Source organism: Eptatretus burgeri, chromosome 2 (assembly GCF_056783735.1).
Source record: "Eptatretus burgeri isolate ZD-2024b chromosome 2, Ebu_testis_v1, whole genome shotgun sequence".
Classification (NCBI taxonomy): Eukaryota; Metazoa; Chordata; class Myxini; order Myxiniformes; family Myxinidae; genus Eptatretus; species Eptatretus burgeri.
The window spans coordinates 75,874,449-75,890,834 of record NC_140962.1 but is presented as its reverse complement, the minus strand read 5'-3'; the positions used below and the strand labels follow the sequence as shown (position 1 = coordinate 75,890,834).

Below are 16,386 nucleotides of genomic sequence, written 5' to 3'. Positions count from 1 at the left end.
CCCTTTGCTGCTATAACAGCCTCCACTCTTCTTGGAAGGCTTTCCATAAGATGTTGGAACATTGCTGCGGGTATTTGCTTCCATTCAGCCACAAGAGCATTCGTGAGGTCGGGCACTGATGTTGGGCGATTAGGTTTGGCTTGTGATCGGCATTCCAATTCATCCCAAAGGTGTTCATTGGAGTTGAGGTCAGGGTTCTGTGCAGGCCAGTCAAGTTCTTCCACACTGATCTCGCCAAACCATTTCTGTATGGACCTGGCTTTGTGCACTGGGGCATTGTCATGCTGAAACAGGAAAGGGCCTACCCCAAATTGTTGCCACAAAGTTGGAAGCACAGAATCATCTAGAATGTCATTGTATGCTGTTGCATTTAGATTTCCCTTCATTAGGAACTAAGGGGCCTAGCCCAAACCATGAAAAACAGCCCCAGACCATTATTCCTTCTTCACCAAACTTTACAGTTTGCACTATGCATTTGGGTAGGTAGCGTTCTCCTGGCATTCGCTAAACCCAGATTCGTCCGTCGGACTGCTAGATGGTGAAGTGCGATTCATCACTCCAGAGAACGCGTTTCCACTGCTCCAGAGTCCAATGGCGGTGAGCTTTACACCACTCAAGCCGACGCTTGGAATCGCGCATGGTGATCTTAGGTTTGTGTGCGGCTGCTCAGCCATGGAAACCCATTTCAGGAAGCTCTCGACGAACAGTGCTTGCAATGATGCTGCTTCCAGAGTTAGTTTGGAACTCGGTATTGAGTGTTGCAACCGATGACAGACAATTTTTCCGTGCTACGCATTTCAGCACTCGGCGGTCACGTTCTGTGAGCTTGTGTGGCCTTCCATTTCGCGGCTGAGCTGTCGTTGCTCCTGGACATTGTTTCCACTTCACAATAACAGCACTTACATTTGACCAGGGCAGCTCTCGTAGGGCTGAAATATGACAAACTGACTTGTTGGAAGGGTAGTATCCTGTGACTGTGCCACGTTGAAAGACACTGAGCTCTTCAGTACGGCCCATTCTACCGCCAATGTTTGTCTATGGAGATTGCATGGCTGTGTGCTTGATTTTATACACCTGTCAGCAATGGGTGTGGCTGAAATAGCCGAATCCACTCATCAGAAGGGGTGTCCACATGCTTTTTGCCATGTAGTGTATCTTAATCCTGGGATGGTATTTATTCCGGTGTTTTTCAGTTACTATGAACTATATTTGAAAAAGTAAAGGTGATAAAGTGAACCGTTAATAAGAACAGGCAGCAGTCAAAATCCCTGTAAATGACATCATTGGACTAATCGCTCGGAGTGATATTGGATCCTGCTTGCTCAACGGGCAATTCTTGCTTCATGAAGTCTTCTTTTCTGTGTTGATTGATCTTTAGTAACATCTTGCTGGGATTCAAAATCAAGGCAATGGTTTGGTTATTTGAATATTCTCTTGCATCGCCTTTCTTTGGCAACGGCATGTCGACTTGCTTCCACCTTTTAGGCCATAAAATCCTGCTCCAGATCTGTGTATTGATCGCCGTTAAGATATTGATTGCCTCCTCCCCAAGTACCTGAAAGAGTTTGATTTGAATTTCCTCGGCACCTGGTGCTTTTCCATTGCCAGCTCTTTCAGGGCTCTGCATACCTCACATTCTCTCACTACTGGTTCTTGTTCATATTCTCTTTCTTTGAAGGTTGCCATCATTTTGCTCTCTCGTTTGTATATAGTTTCGGGATAGTCCTTCCATATTTCCTTCACCAGTGTTTCTTCTGTCAGATCTTTTCCTGTTCTGCTCTTAATAATAGACCTAAACTAGATCTAGGATCTCTCTGGTCTTTCAAAAAAAAAAAATCTCTTGTTTTTCTCACTATGAACTTTTGTTTTTCTAGCTTGTCGTAAGTCAGCATTTCGCCTCTTTGTGTCCTCTCTTTACGCACCTCTGCTTTTCATCTCTCTTCTGTGTGCAATATTTATTGCCTCCTCTGACAGCCGTTTAGCCTTCTTCTTTCTGCTTGCATTTGGGATGTTGTCTTTGGCCTCTTCATTTACAATGTCTTCAACCTCTTGATACATTTTGTCTGTCATTCTGTCAACCAAGTCCAGCTCTGAAAAACGTTCTTTGTTTGTTTTTTCAACCTAAAAATTGCATATTGTTACCTCTGCCACCGAAGGTGGGTGGAGAATATGTTTTCACCCCTGTCTGTCTGTCCGTCCGTCTGTCTGTCCATCTGTGAGCACAATATCTCAAAAAGTTGTGTACGGATTCGGACAAAACTTTGTGGACATGTTGGGTGTGTGATAAGGACAAATTGATTCGATCTTGATGAACATCCCGATCTGGATACTATCATTTTTAAGGTGATTCTTCACTATTGAGATAAGGCCAAAAAAAAATACAGATATACCGTTTTGCACGATATTTCAAAACGTTGTGGATGGGGATTGTTACAAAACTTGGTGGATGTGCTGGTTAGGTGACAGGAACAAGCCGATTCGTTTTTGGTTCAGGTACGAATCCAGCAACCTGGCGGAGGTATGCGCTCTACCGAGTAACGATCTCGTTTTGATGTTTTCAAGCTCATATCTGGTCGGAATGTTCGATTTTTGGTTCACGAGCGCCAGCCGGAGTGACCACGATATTCGTTGTCTGTCTGTCTGTCTGTCTGTCTGTATGTCTGTGTGTCTGTCTGTCTGTCCAGAGCATAACTCCGTGGACTTTGATCCGATCTTGATGAAGCTTGGTTATGTGTTTGATATCAATGTCTGGTTGTGTTTTCCTGGATGAGGGCGTGCTACGACCATTGTGGGCAGAGTGACGTCCAAAAATAGCCATTTTTAGGGGGTAGTTGGATTAAAAAATCTATCTTCTCTGAGGGAATTGACTGAATGGAATGGGTTCTTCGGTATTTGAAGAGCAAAATGAATTATCTAAAAGTTGTCGTTGTCCGATTTTTCATTTTTGTCCCAAGGTCAAGGTCACAAGGTCAAAAACTTAGAAAATTGCGAATTTTGACATAAAAATCATACGACCGCCCAAACTTTGAGAGCCTGGATGACAATATTTTTTTATGCATAATGTTGAGGTCATTCCCCACCTAAAGTCTTGACACCATTTTGCTCCATCTCGAACACCTTGCCCGTGGCGCCTCCTTCAAGTTTGTTTTCACGCTGATTTCATCAAAGTCTGGTTAATCCGAGGAGTGCGAAATGCCATATAGCCTATATGACGTTATATCGTTCCTGGAATGTTCCGGAGGAAGTTTTGCACCAAAGGTCATAATCCTTGACCTTTGACCTTTAAAGTTCACAAAGGTCAAATTTTCAAAGTTGTGGGAATCGAACCGGGTTTTCGACCTTCTTCGACGAACTAACTCCAATAAGCTATAGCACGTATCCTGTTTCCTTATTTTAATGTGCACAACATGGTTTTGTGACCTTTAAAGGTTATGCAAAGGTCAAATTTTGAAAGTTGTTGAACGAAACCGGGTTTTCGACATGTTGCAGCTAATAACCCGTCACTCGTACCACATCATGTTGGTCATTTTTATAACTTGGTCAAAAATTATCACATTGTCTCATCCTTGACTTCTGAAACTATCTACATCGTCACATACCGCTCGTGAACCATCGTCGTCTTCAGACTTGTATTTACATATAAATACATATCCAGTTTTTATGATTGGTAATTAATCATTATTGGCTCGACTATACTTGTGTTGAAAAATATAAAGCGATGCTTGTATTAAATAAACGGTCTTGGACTTGGTACGATGGCATGATTGATTAGTAGGCCCCTTCATGCTCCTGGAGAAAAAGGTCGGGTCAGCAACATTCCATGAAATCTTTGATTCCACCAATACAAGGATGCAGTCGTGTGGAAGCGAAAGCTGGCCAAGCGCCCAGAATAAGCACGACATCTCTCTGAGGTAAGCTCAATGACGTCATTTCCTCAAGCGGATTTTCGGGATACGTCATATCCGGTTTTTCACGTTTGGAATACGAACCTACGTCACGATCACGTCTCGCAAACAAGAGTTCTCGCGAGACGTTGAGTTTGCGGAGATTCGCGGTCGTCCGCACCCTGGTGGTGCGTCGAGGTTCTTTTTTTAATCTACAAATTCCCTCTAATGTTCTCGTGAAACAACAAAAAAAGCTTTTACAGTTTGAACAGTAATTTTGTTTGTCATGCAGATTAGAAACAGTAACTATTTCCGTGTTTATATGGCTCTGGGGCCCGAACCACTCGGACAGGACGATGACAGAGCTTTGAACCTTCCGCTGCTTTCCAGAGCCGGTACGTTATTTTATCAACTTGTTTGCCCTGTGATAGAACTACTTCCTTGACTTCATGATAGCATGTGCAGGCGGGTCTGGAAATCTGGCCGACAGCATGACGAGCAATCGATCTGCCTGATTACTTGACTGACTGGCAGCCCATCGGCCTAGCTAGTTGACTGACTGGCAGCCCATCGGCCTAGCTAGTTGACTGACTGGCAGCCCATCGGCCTAGCTCGTTGACTGACTGGCAGCCCATCGGCCTAGCTCGTTGACTGACTGGCAGCCCATCGGCCTAGCTCGTTGACTGACTGGCAGCCCATCGGCCTAGCTCGTTGACTGACTGGCAGCCCATCGGCCTAGCTCGTTGACTGACTGGCAGCCCATCGGCCTAGCTCGTTGACTGACTGGCAGCCCATCGGCCTAGCTCGTTGACTGACTGGCAGCCCATCGGCCTAGCTCGTTGACTGACTGGCAGCCCATCGGCCTAGCTCGTTGACTGACTGGCAGCCCATCGGCCTAGCTAGTTGACTGACTGGCAGCCCATCGGCCTAGCTAGTTGACTGACTGGCAGCCCATCGGCCTAGCTCGTTGACTGACTGGCAGCCCATCGGCCTAGCTAGTTGACTGACTGGCAGCCCATCGGCCTAGCTCGTTGACTGACTGGCAGCCCATCGGCCTAGCTCGTTGACTGACTGGCAGCCCATCGGCCTAGCTCGTTGACTGACTGGCAGCCCATCGGCCTAGCTCGTTGACTGACTGGCAGCCCATCGGCCTAGCTAGTTGACTGACTGGCAGCCCATCAGCCTAGCTAGTTGACTGACTGGCAGCCCATCGGCCTAGCTCGTTGACTGACTGGCAGCCCATCGGCCTAGCTCGTTGACTGACTGGCAGCCCATCGGCCTAGCTCGTTGACTGACTGGCAGCCCATCGGCCTAGCTCGTTGACTGACTGGCAGCCCATCGGCCTAGCTCGTTGACTGACTGGCAGCCCATCGGCCTAGCTCGTTGACTGACTGGCAGCCCATCGGCCTAGCTCGTTGACTGACTGGCAGCCTGTCAGTCTGGCAAGCTGACTGGCAGCCCTTCTGCCTGATCATTTGACTGACCGGCAGCCCATCAGCCTGGTTCTTTGACCTGCAGTCCATCGGCCTGGCTAGTTGACCCTCCTGACCTGCAGCCCTTTGCCCAGGCCAGCTGGTTGACCAGAAGCCCAATGGCCTGCCCATTTGACTAGCTGGCAGCCCATCAGCCTGACTGGTTGACTTGCTGGCAACCCATCGACCTGGCTGGTTAACTCGGTGGTATCCCATAGGCCTGACTGGTTGACTTGCTGGCATCCCATCGACCTGGCTGATTGACTTGCTGGTATCCCATCGACCTGACTGGTTGACTTGCTGGCATGCCATCGACCTGGCTGGTTGACTTTCTGGCATGCCATCGACCTGACTGGTTGACTTGCTGGTATCCCATCGACCTGACTTGTTGACTTGCTGGCATCCCATCGACCTGGCTGGTTGACTTGCTGGCATCCCATCGACCTGGCTGGTTGACTTTCTGGCATGCCATCGACCTGACTGGTTGACTTGCTGGTATCCCATCGACCTGGCTGGTTGACTTTCTGGCATGCCATCGACCTGACTGGTTGACTTGCTGGCATCCCATCGACCTGACTGGTTGACTTGCTGGCATCCCATCAACCTGGCTGGTTGACTTTCTGGCATGCCATCGACCTGACTGGTTGAGTTGCTGGCATCCCATCGACCTGGCTGGTTGACTTGCTGGCATCCCATCGACCTGGCTGGTTGACTTTCTGGCATCCCATCGACCTGACTGGTTGAGTTGCTGGCATCCCATCGACCTTGCTGGTTGACTTGTTGGCATCCCATCGACCTGGCTGGTTGACTTTCTGGCATGCCATCGACCTGACTGGTTGAGTTGCTGGCATCCCATCGACCTTGCTGGTTGACTTGTTGGCATCCCATCGACCTGGCTGGTTGACTCGCTGGCAACCCATCGACCTGGCTGGTTGACTTTCTGGCATCCCATCGACCTGGCTGGTTGACTCGCTGGCATCCCATCGACCTGGCTGGTTGACTCGCTGGCATCCCATCGACCTGGCTGGTTGACTCGCTGGCATCCCATCGACCTGGCTGGTTGACTCGCTGGCATCCCATCGACCTGGCTGGTTGACTCGCTGGCAACCCATCGACCTGGCTGGTTGACTCGCTGGCAACCCATCGACCTGGCTGGTTGACTCGCTGGCAACCCATCGACCTGGCTGGTTGACTCGCTGGCAACCCATCGACCTGGCTGGTTGACTCGCTGGCAACCCATCGACCTGGCTGGTTGACTCGCTGGCATCCCATCGACATGGCCGGTTGACTTGCTGGTATCCCATCGGCCTGGCTGGTTGACCGGAAGCCCATTGGCCTGGCTATTTGACTGGCTGGCAGCCCATCAGCCTGGCTGGTTGACTTGCTGGCATCCTATCGACCTGGCTGGTTGACTTGCTGGCATCCCATCGACCTGGCTGGTTGAATTGCTTGCATCCCATCGACCTGGCTGGTTGACTTGCGAGCATCCCATCGACCTGACTGGTTGACTTACTGGCATCCGATATACCTACGAGGTGACTGACTGTCAGCCAATTTGTCTGGCTGGTTGGCTGGCTCGCAGCCAGCATCCGATTTGCTGACTAGTATCCTTTTGACGTGTCTGGTTGACTGACTGGCATAATATTGTTACGAATCTGGAAGCTTACTGCACTCAACATTCAGGTCCCTATGGAAGTTATATCGGTAAGTATGTGTTTCTAGTTCGGGTCCCGTCCCGTCCCGAGTCGAATGTGTATTAAATGTTCATTCGCTGCGGAGTTATTTTGATAGTCAGGGTTTTCTTTTAAACTTATAACAACAACACCAGATGCACTGTCGCCTCGCTCACCGACACCATAGCGCACGTGTTTCTGGCTGCGGACGTGGGTGGGACCCCTCGCTCCAGAGCCAACTCCGCCTACGAGGGCAAGGGCGCGCCCTTCGTCCAATCAGAAGGCTCATCGCCTCAGATCGGGACTCCACCCAGAAGGGTGGGAGTCGCCCCGCCTCCCTTGGGCCTGTCCAATGAGGGACGGCCAGCGAATCGCGCGGCGCAACCGTCCAATGAGGAGGCGAGTGGCCAGGAGAAGAAGCCCCTCTCTCCTGAGGAGAAAGTGTGGTTGTCTGGACCAGCGTGAGAGAGACGGTGTGCTCGTGGCAGGAGAGTTTGCCAGTTCAATTGTTCGGGGCATTCTGGCTGGAATGTGAAGGTCTTATCATCTGGTCTGGTCTCGTCGCTGGCTTCTGGTCTCGCCTTGTCGCTGGCTCTGGTCTCGTCGCATGCCGGAGGAGCGTGTGGGAGCCCGACGCTGCCCTCCGTACCCGGTGCTTGCAGCGGCATCGAGTTGCGGGTTCGACTCCCACCGATCTAGGACGTCGAAGACGCATGAGGCGGAAAGGTCCAAGATAGCTCTGGTTCCCAGCTCATCTTCCCTCAAGCTGGGAATCTTCAATAAAGGCTGTGGCCATCACTTCTTTTGGGTATTTGTGTGTGCGTGTGTGTGTCTGTGGGCCCGTCTGTAAGTAGGAATTGTTAAGTGCTCTTCGCTTGTACATGATTGCATTGCTTAGTCAGTTTAACTCTGCTCTTTGTGTGTTCCCTCCCCCCCTACTGTAAATAAATATCCCCTGTTAAATGTATCAGCTCGTTTCTGTGTTTTCTTCATTGGTTTAGCACGGTGCGTGTTGGTGGATTAAAAAGGCCGTTGCTGCCGTAGTTGTGCATTTGGACCGACGGGACCTCGGTAACCATCCGCTCGGATTACGCACAGGTCGTGCACGGTAATGGCTCATCCCGTCCGAGCTCCGTTGAGGGTGTGAATTCCTCGGGAGCTCACCACGTGAGCCTCTGGGTATTTTGAAGTTTGGCAAATAACCCTCTCCCACGTGGTTGAATTATTGATGATTCACGATCCTGTAAGGGACCCGTACCTTCGGAGTTATCGGAAAGGTACGATCTAGATTCCGGGTGTTCGGTGGAGCCGACTCTTCTGCTTCATCTAGCGGTAGTGCTCGCCGCCGATACCCTGCCCACAACAATATATACCTGGCTTGTGTAACATATGATCCACCTGGCTTGTTTACTGACCGGCATCTGATCAACGTGATTAGTTGACTGGCTGCAAACGGACCTGCCTGGCCTTCCAGCTGGCTGACTGGCACCCAACGGGCATCCTTATCTGTCCTGTGGGTTGTCTCGGTAGCCGTAAGACCGTCCTGGCTATCCTGCCTGTTGACTGTTAGCGAAATGTACGGCTGGCTGAGTGGTAGCCAACTGACCGTCTTGGTTGTCCAGCTGGTTGAATGACACCTGGCTGAATGAACTGACCTGGTTGGTTTGCTGGCAGAAGGAAGATCGAGTCACCCTGGCTGACTGGCTGGCGGACTGACTGGCTGACAGAGAGACTCATTGGCAGCTGACGTGCCTGACCAGCGGACTGAAAGGTAGCCTACCACCTGGCCAATTTTTCCTGCTGGCTGACTGACACCTGACGGACTGTACTGGCTGGCTGACTGGCAGCATGCTGACTGCACCGTCTTTGCTGGTTGACTCTCAGCCGATCGACTGGTCTGGATGTCTGGCTGGCTGACTAGCAGCCGACCGGCTCGTCCAGCCTGCTGAATGGCTCCTGTCTCCTCTGCCGAGTTGTCCAGCTGACTGTCTTGTTACTGCACCTGTGAATGGATGTCAAACTGATCGACTGGTTACCAAATGGCATTGATGTGTGTTCAACTGACTGACCAGTTGTCAACCTGTCTGGCTGACTGACTGGTTGCTGAGGCCTGGATTATGTTCATCTGACTGTGTGTTTCCATTCCTACCTTCCTTCATTCATGTTTTTTTTTTCTTTCTTTCCTCTTAATAATCCTTCTCATCATTTTCCTCCTTTTCCGTTCTTGTATTTGATCTCGTTTTCTTTGCGATGATTATTTGTCTTTGTTTACAACAGAAATCTTAATTGTGGTTATATTTATAGCATTTCAGTCATGCATCTTTCCAATTCTTTTAGGTTGTGAAGTCCTAATTGGTTGAAGTTTGTTTAGTGCTTTTATTTTTTGGAAAGATTCTCTTTTTTTTTTGTCATTAATGTGAAGTAGTACAGCAAAACTTGACAATTATTTTTGGAAACCGACCCTCAATGATCAGATAGATTAAAAATAAAAAATTGTTTTTTAAAATGCGTTGCATATGTTTGTACTTGGTCATAGTTATGCCTCCACAGACGAAGCACGGCTGGAGGCATGTTTTTATTCTGTCCGTCTGTGCGTTGTCTTTTTTTTTGTTTGTTTGTTTCCAGAATAACTTAAGAACCATTGCAGGGATATCAACCAAACTTGGCGTGAGTATGGACTGTGAAACAAAGGTGAACCGATTCGATTTGGGTGCAAAAGGTTAAGAGTATTAGGTCATACCTTTTTAATTGAAAAACCTGTTACCCTGATAATATGTGAAGCAACTCATCCAAAGTTGGCATAATTACGTACTCCACCGAAGGTGGACGGAGGTTATATGTTTTCACCCCTGTCTGTCTGCGTGTCTGTCTGTGAGCAGGATATCTCAAAAAGTTATGGATGGATTCAGATGAAATTTGGTGGACAGCTTGGCGGTGTGACAAGAAAATGATTAGGTTTTGGTGAAGATCCGGATACTATGATTTTTAAAGTGATTCTTCACCTTGGAGAGATTGGGCCAAAAAGGATATATGGCACAATATTTCCAAAAGTTGCGGACGGATTATGACAAACCATGGTGGATGAGTTGGTTAGGTGACGAGAACAAGCCGATTAGATTTGGGTTCAGGTCCGGATGCAGATCCGGCCTGTCAGTGCGATACAAAACGTAAACTGTTCAGTCTAGTGGAGGGATGTGCTCTACCGAGTGCCGTTGTAGTTACTGAGTATAATACAATGATGAACTGGTTGAATTTTGGTTTCAAAAGGTCAAAGCTCATGTACCCTTTGAAAATAATTTTGCAGACTCTTAACAGGAGTTAGTCGCGTCTGATGTCTAATTCTTCTACTTATCTCTTTTCCTTCTAGCGCGCTCTCGTGTGACGTTTGTTTTTTTTAATGTGTCTTTTAATCAAGTTGGCTGATGGAGGCATATCCATCGACGCATTAGCATCAATTTCTGTTTACTCGTTCTGCTTGTAAGATTTCCAACTTTTTGGAACGATCATGCATCGTAACTGTGATCACAATGCCAAGGTTTGTTAACCTTCAAGCTTGTCCATCTTTTGAGGTCAGTCAATTTGGCACATGTTCTGCTGGTTTACTGCTTCCGTATTGCTTGACGTTTGTGCGGTATTGAAATTCATGCGTCTTATGCCATTAAAGTTTAATATTGCAAGTCGAATCGAGGTCAACAGTGCCTTTGATTCAGCAAGCCAAACCCCCTGCACATAAAAAAAAAGAAAAAGTTTTTTTGCCTTTTTGACAAAAAGTCATAAACCCCATGGAATATTCTGGATGTTCGTATTTAGTGTCTCACAGCTGTAGGTGTTTTGTATCTCATGAATGACACGAGAATGCTGCTTTGACAGTATTTGCCTGGCAGGGCATGTATTGGTGATGTGTTCGAAGTAACTTGCCTTGCATAACCTAACATGTCAATGTTTAACAAGCAGATGTTGTGTCACAGCAAGTTTTTCATTTCCATGTCTCACCTCAAAATAATTAAGTGTTTTGTAATAGCCAAAAAATATATAAATACAAACACTGTGACTTCTTTTGCTGATAAGTCGAAGTTTGTATCGGAGCGTTCTGTTTTTTTTCTTTCTCTAGCTCTGGCTATTTGAAGGCCTATATGACCAAAGATTATAACTTCTGGCTGCCTGCTAAAAGTAAGTGACACCTTTTTGAATTGTACCCCATTTGAAGCAGTTTTTGTGCCGAGTTGGTGTAATTATTTTTCACTGATATTCGTACGCGATGTCTGCCTGACAGTTGGATGCGTGAAGATGGGAGATGATAAGCCGTTTGTCTGCTTGGCTCCTGGATGTGGTCAGGTGAGTGTACCTTTTGTGTTTTATGTCTGTCTGTCTCATTTAGTTCATCATTGCACAATCATTGCTCACAAAAATCAAATGTTCATTGCATAAGGAGACCATCATTTTGCTTGTTCAATACAGTGAGATTGCCTATCCTGAGCAAGTTAGGAAGTGACGTCGGTACTAGGGTGGTCCAAAAAAATGAAAGTTCGAATTTCTCGCGGGCATGTTTGCCAAATCGTTCCTGACGTAAAACGCAAAGAAACAAAGAATTAGCAGATTTGGAGGTGGTTTAGGGGTCCATCAAAGTCTCTCAACGGATTCATTATAATGTAACAATCCTAATAGGAAAAATGAAACGAAAGAGCATAAAATGTTCTCAGTGGGCAGTGGGCAACTGGCGGTCGGTGAATTTCTCCAATGTTTGATCCAAGAGGAACAGTTCCGTGCTTTTCCTTGTAGAACACGCCATACTCGCTCACTCTGGGAATCAAAAAGAAGAAGAAAAAAATTAGAGATAAAAACAAGAAAAATAGAAGAGTACTTTTAACACCGACCGACAGCGAACCGAAAGCTCAACTGACGTCTCCCTCTCCCCCACTGACGTCTTCTTCTCTCCCACTGGATGTAACAACTTCCTTCCTCTTGATGGACCCTTAAATATTTTTGGAACTGTGGCAAATTTGGCCAGAAGTATTTTCTAATCAGGTAGAACAAAATGATCAACATGCCCCAAGAATATTCAAATTTTGAATTTTTCCCTTATGATTTTGGACCACCCTAGATCATACTGATAAAATCGGTATCTGATATCGGTACTTTTATCGGTACTGATAAAAGCATTCTGGATAAAATGTAGATGGTGGCAAACATATAGTCACATGTGCTGTGGAACAGAGGTGTAATGTTTACCATTAAGTTCCTTGTGAAGGAGTAATATCAAACCAGCTGGTAGTTCACAGTCCACACAATTTGATGAATCATTTATTACCTCCACTCCCGAAAGTGGGCAGAGGTTATATTTTCACCCGTCTGTTGTTTGTCTATTATGTTCTGGATGGATTCGTAGGAAACTTGTTGGACAGGTTGGGTGTGTCACAAGGAAGGACCAATTGACTTGATTTTGGTAAAGATTCAGATCTGAGAATTTTTTTAATTTTTCAAGTGATTCTTCACCATGGAGAGATGGGGCCGAAACAATATATTGTTGTGGGGCCCGGTGTCAACGGCGAGCACGACCGCTAGGTGGAGCAGTCGAGTCGGCTCCACCGAACACTCGGAATCCAAATCGTGCTTCTCGGAGAACTCCAAAAGGCACGGGTCCCTTACAGGACCGTAAATCGCCAATAATTTGGCCGCGTGGAATAGGTTTTAATTGCCAACTTCAATATACCTAAGTATCCATGCGGCAAAGCTACCGGGGAATTCACACCCTCGGCAGGCCTCGAGCAGAACGAGCCGTTATCGTGCTCGAGCTGTGCGTAACCCGAGCGGATGGTTTTCCGTTTTTGCAAATGCACAATTTACCGTTTCCCAATTTCCCAACACACACCGTGCTAAGCCAATGAAAGAAGCACAGAAACGAGCTGGTACATTCAACAAGAGGGGATTTATTTACAATGGGGGGAAGGGAACACAAAAAGAGCAGAGTTATCCGAATAGCAAATGTATCAAATATACAAGCAAAAGCACTTAACAATTCTACTTAGGCAAGGCAGGCCCGCACACAGACATGCACAGACAAATACCCAGAAAATGGACCTCGTCGAGTCTTTATTGAAGGCTTCCAGCTTGAGGAGAGGTGAGCTGGAGACCAGAGCCTGTGTTTAGACCTGTCCACCTCGTGTGGTCTTCGACGATCCGGCTCGGCGGGACTCGAACCCGCAACACGATGCCGCTCCAAACACCAGATACCACGCTCTCCAACCGGCCACACACCAATTGACCAAGACCAAGGAGAAGATCAGAGATGACGATGACCCAGCACCAAGACCCACGACCCCCAAGACGACGAGGACTTCCACCACCACGACGACGGCTCCCAGCCTGGCGTTCCTTTATATTCCTTTTTTCCTCCGGGGTGAGAGAACCGCCATCTGAGGCGATTTCCACCCTCATTGGCCGGGGTGCCGTGGGAAAGTCGCTCTCTGTGGCCATCTCTACCCTCATTGGCTGGCATGTCGTGGGAAAGTCACCTTCTGTGGCGTGATTGGACAAAGGGCACGCCCCTGCCTTCCTGGGCGGAGTCCCTGTCTGAGGCGATGGAAATCCACCCACGTACGTGGCCGAACGCACGTGGGCAATGGCGTCGGTGTGTGAAGTGAAGTGAAGGAGATTTGTTGTAAATGAAACTCCGCAGCGCACACGTGTAATTCCCATTAGACACTGTTAGGGGACCCTAACTATAAACACACACTTACCGATATAACTGTTCTATAAGGACCTGAATGTTGAGTGCTCATGGCTGCCAGATTTGTTGCAATATATCATGATATCTCAAAATGCTGTGGACAGATTTGAACGAAACTTGGTGGATGAGTTGGGTAGGTGACGAGAACAAGCCGATTAGATTTTAAGTAAGTTCCGGATGCAGATCCGTCCTATCAGTCGGCTGCAAAACAAACTGTTCAGCCTGGCAGAGGTATGCACTGTACCTACTGCCTTTCTGGTTTCATTTAGTAGTTTTGTGTTTAAATGGGCAATGGGTTAAAAAATGGCCATGATTTTGTGGGCAATCTTGAACAATCTCGCAAGCAACCAACAACTGTCACTCAAGCAAGCATGAAACGTGCTGAACAGCTAGTTTTGGAGAATCGCCAGCTTACTACGCGTTTCAGAAGAATTGGACATCTGTGATGAAAGTTTGGCAAAAACTTATTCCCTCTCACCAAGTTTAATAAAGTCTGTGTGTTGTGGGTACCAAAGGACCTCAACTCTACTGATCCTCAAAGGATCTGGGTACTCTCGTGGAGACGAGTTGGGAAGTTCTCAACCACGCACTCCCAGACGGTCCATACTTTGTCTTCATCTCTTACAACCGACCATTCATAGAACATCTGAGTGACATTACCTTTTTGAATGACACAGGTCAAAGCATGTGTCCAGAAAAGGTTGCCTACCAGAGATTTATATGCAGAGGGTATCCAGACATTGCAACATTGATTGGACAAGTGTGTACATGAAATGGGGAGTACCTTCAGAAATAGGTGTAGTTTCATTGAATTCACCATATGCTTTGATTTTTATGCCTCCTTAGCCAAAGGCGCCAGGGTCCTTATGTTTCCGTGCTGTCATCAGGCTGTTAATTCATCCGTGTGTACATACGTATCAAATTTTCGTTTCTGCGATAACTTGTGAATTGCTGAAGAGATTTTGACCAAACTTGGTACAAGTATATATGATGATGCAAAGATGATCTGATTAGACTTTGGGTTCAAAATGTTAAAGGTCTATGGTCATGTAACCTTGAATTGGAACCTGGGCAAAGGCATAGTGCATCTCGAGAAAGTCTACACCCCCTTTCAAATTTTTTACCTTTTGTTGCCTTATAGCCTGGAATGAAATTGCATTAAATCAGATTTTGTCCACCATTATATACACATTGTAACCTACAACGTCCAAGTGAAAAACAAATTCGACAAATTTCAGAAAATTAATGAAAAATACAAAACCAGAATATCTTGGTTGGATAATTGTCCACTCCACCTGCGTTAATACTTGCTGGAAGCACCTTTGACAGCAATTAGAGCTGTGAGTCTGTTGGGATAGGTCTCTACCAACTTTGTACACCTTGATTGGACAATATTTGCCCATTCTTCAGGATGAAACTTCAAGCTCAGTCAAGTTGCGTGGACAGCAATCTTCAAGTCAGGCCAGAGATTTTCGATTGGATTTATGTCTGGGCTCTGACTGAGTCACTCAAGGGCATTTGTTTTTGTTTCTTCGCCACTCCAGTGTAGCTTTGGTTGTATGCCTCGGGTCATTGTCATGCTGAAAGATGAACTTCCATCCAAATTTCAGCTTTCTTGCAGAGGGCAGCAGGTTTTCTTCTCGATTTCTTTTTTTTCTTTTTCTGTATTTTGCTCCAAACATTTTCCCTTCTATCCTGACAAGTGCCCCAGTCCCCGTTGATGAGAAAAATCCCCATAACATGATGCTGCCATCACCATGCTTCACAGTGGGGATGGTGTTGTTTGGGTGATATGCTGTGTTGGGTTTGCGCCAAATGTAACGTTTTTCATTTCGGCCAAAAAGCTCCATCTTGGTTTTGTCAGACCACAAAACTTTTTGCCACATGGCTTCAGATTCTCCAGAGTTTTTTGCATACCTCAAGTGGGACTCAATGTGGGCTTTTTTGAGTGATGGCTTCCTCATTGCCACCCTACCATACAGGCCAGACTTATGGAGTGCTTGGGATATTGATGTCACATGCACACAGTGACCAGTCTTTGCCGTCAAGGCATGTAGCTCTTTCAACGGTACCATTGGCCTCTTGATGGCTTCTCTGAGTCTCCTCCTTGCTTAGTCATCCAGTTTGGAGGGATGGCCTGATTTAGGCAGGCTCTTGGTGGTACCATGTGCCTTACATTTCGAATAATTGTCTTGACTGTGCTCCAAGGGGTGTTCAAATCCTTTGGAATATTTTTCTACCCATCCCCTGATCTGTGCCTTTCCACAACTTTATCCCAGAGGACTTTCAAAAGCTCCTTGGTGCTCATGGTTAAGTCTTTGCTGTGAAATGCATGTTCAGCAGAGGTAACCTCCAGGAACAGCTGATTTTATTCTGAAATGATCAGAATCATGACAATTTAACACAGGTGGAGGCCAATTAACTTGGTGTGTGATTTTGAAGGTGATTGATTACACTTAAGCTAATTACCCTCACCAGAGGAGAAAGTATTGCATTTGAGTCCGTTTGTTTGTCTGTTTGTTTGTCCATCTGTTGGATTCGCTATATATGCTAGATATCCCTTATTGTCGGGTTTTCCGTCTGTCTGTCTGTGTGTATGTGTGTCTGCAACACGAGGCTCCACAGCACGA

At 46.9% G+C, this 16,386-nt stretch overlaps 1 protein-coding gene across 12 annotated transcripts in view; it reads left to right on the top strand.

Annotated features, from left to right (window-relative positions):
• Nucleotides 1-3,948: 3,948 nt before the first annotated feature.
• Nucleotides 3,949-16,386, top strand: part of LOC147032361 (cyclic AMP-dependent transcription factor ATF-7-like) — a 123,424-nt gene continuing 110,986 nt past the window's right edge. For 3 of the 12 annotated variants that reach the window (XM_085869929.1, XM_085869928.1, XM_085869927.1), the window contains exons 1-3: nucleotides 10,543-10,564; nucleotides 11,141-11,199; nucleotides 11,303-11,364. In XM_085869929.1, coding sequence (XP_085726055.1) covers nucleotides 10,557-10,564; nucleotides 11,141-11,199; nucleotides 11,303-11,364 — 129 coding nt within the window. In that variant the 5' untranslated portion in view covers nucleotides 10,543-10,556. Of the gene's footprint in view, nucleotides 4,280-6,428; nucleotides 7,061-9,654; nucleotides 9,697-10,540; nucleotides 10,565-11,140; nucleotides 11,200-11,302; nucleotides 11,365-16,386 lie in introns of those variants that run through there. The other 9 variants (XM_085869931.1, XM_085869932.1, XM_085869924.1 and 6 more) reach the window with 8 other exon arrangements.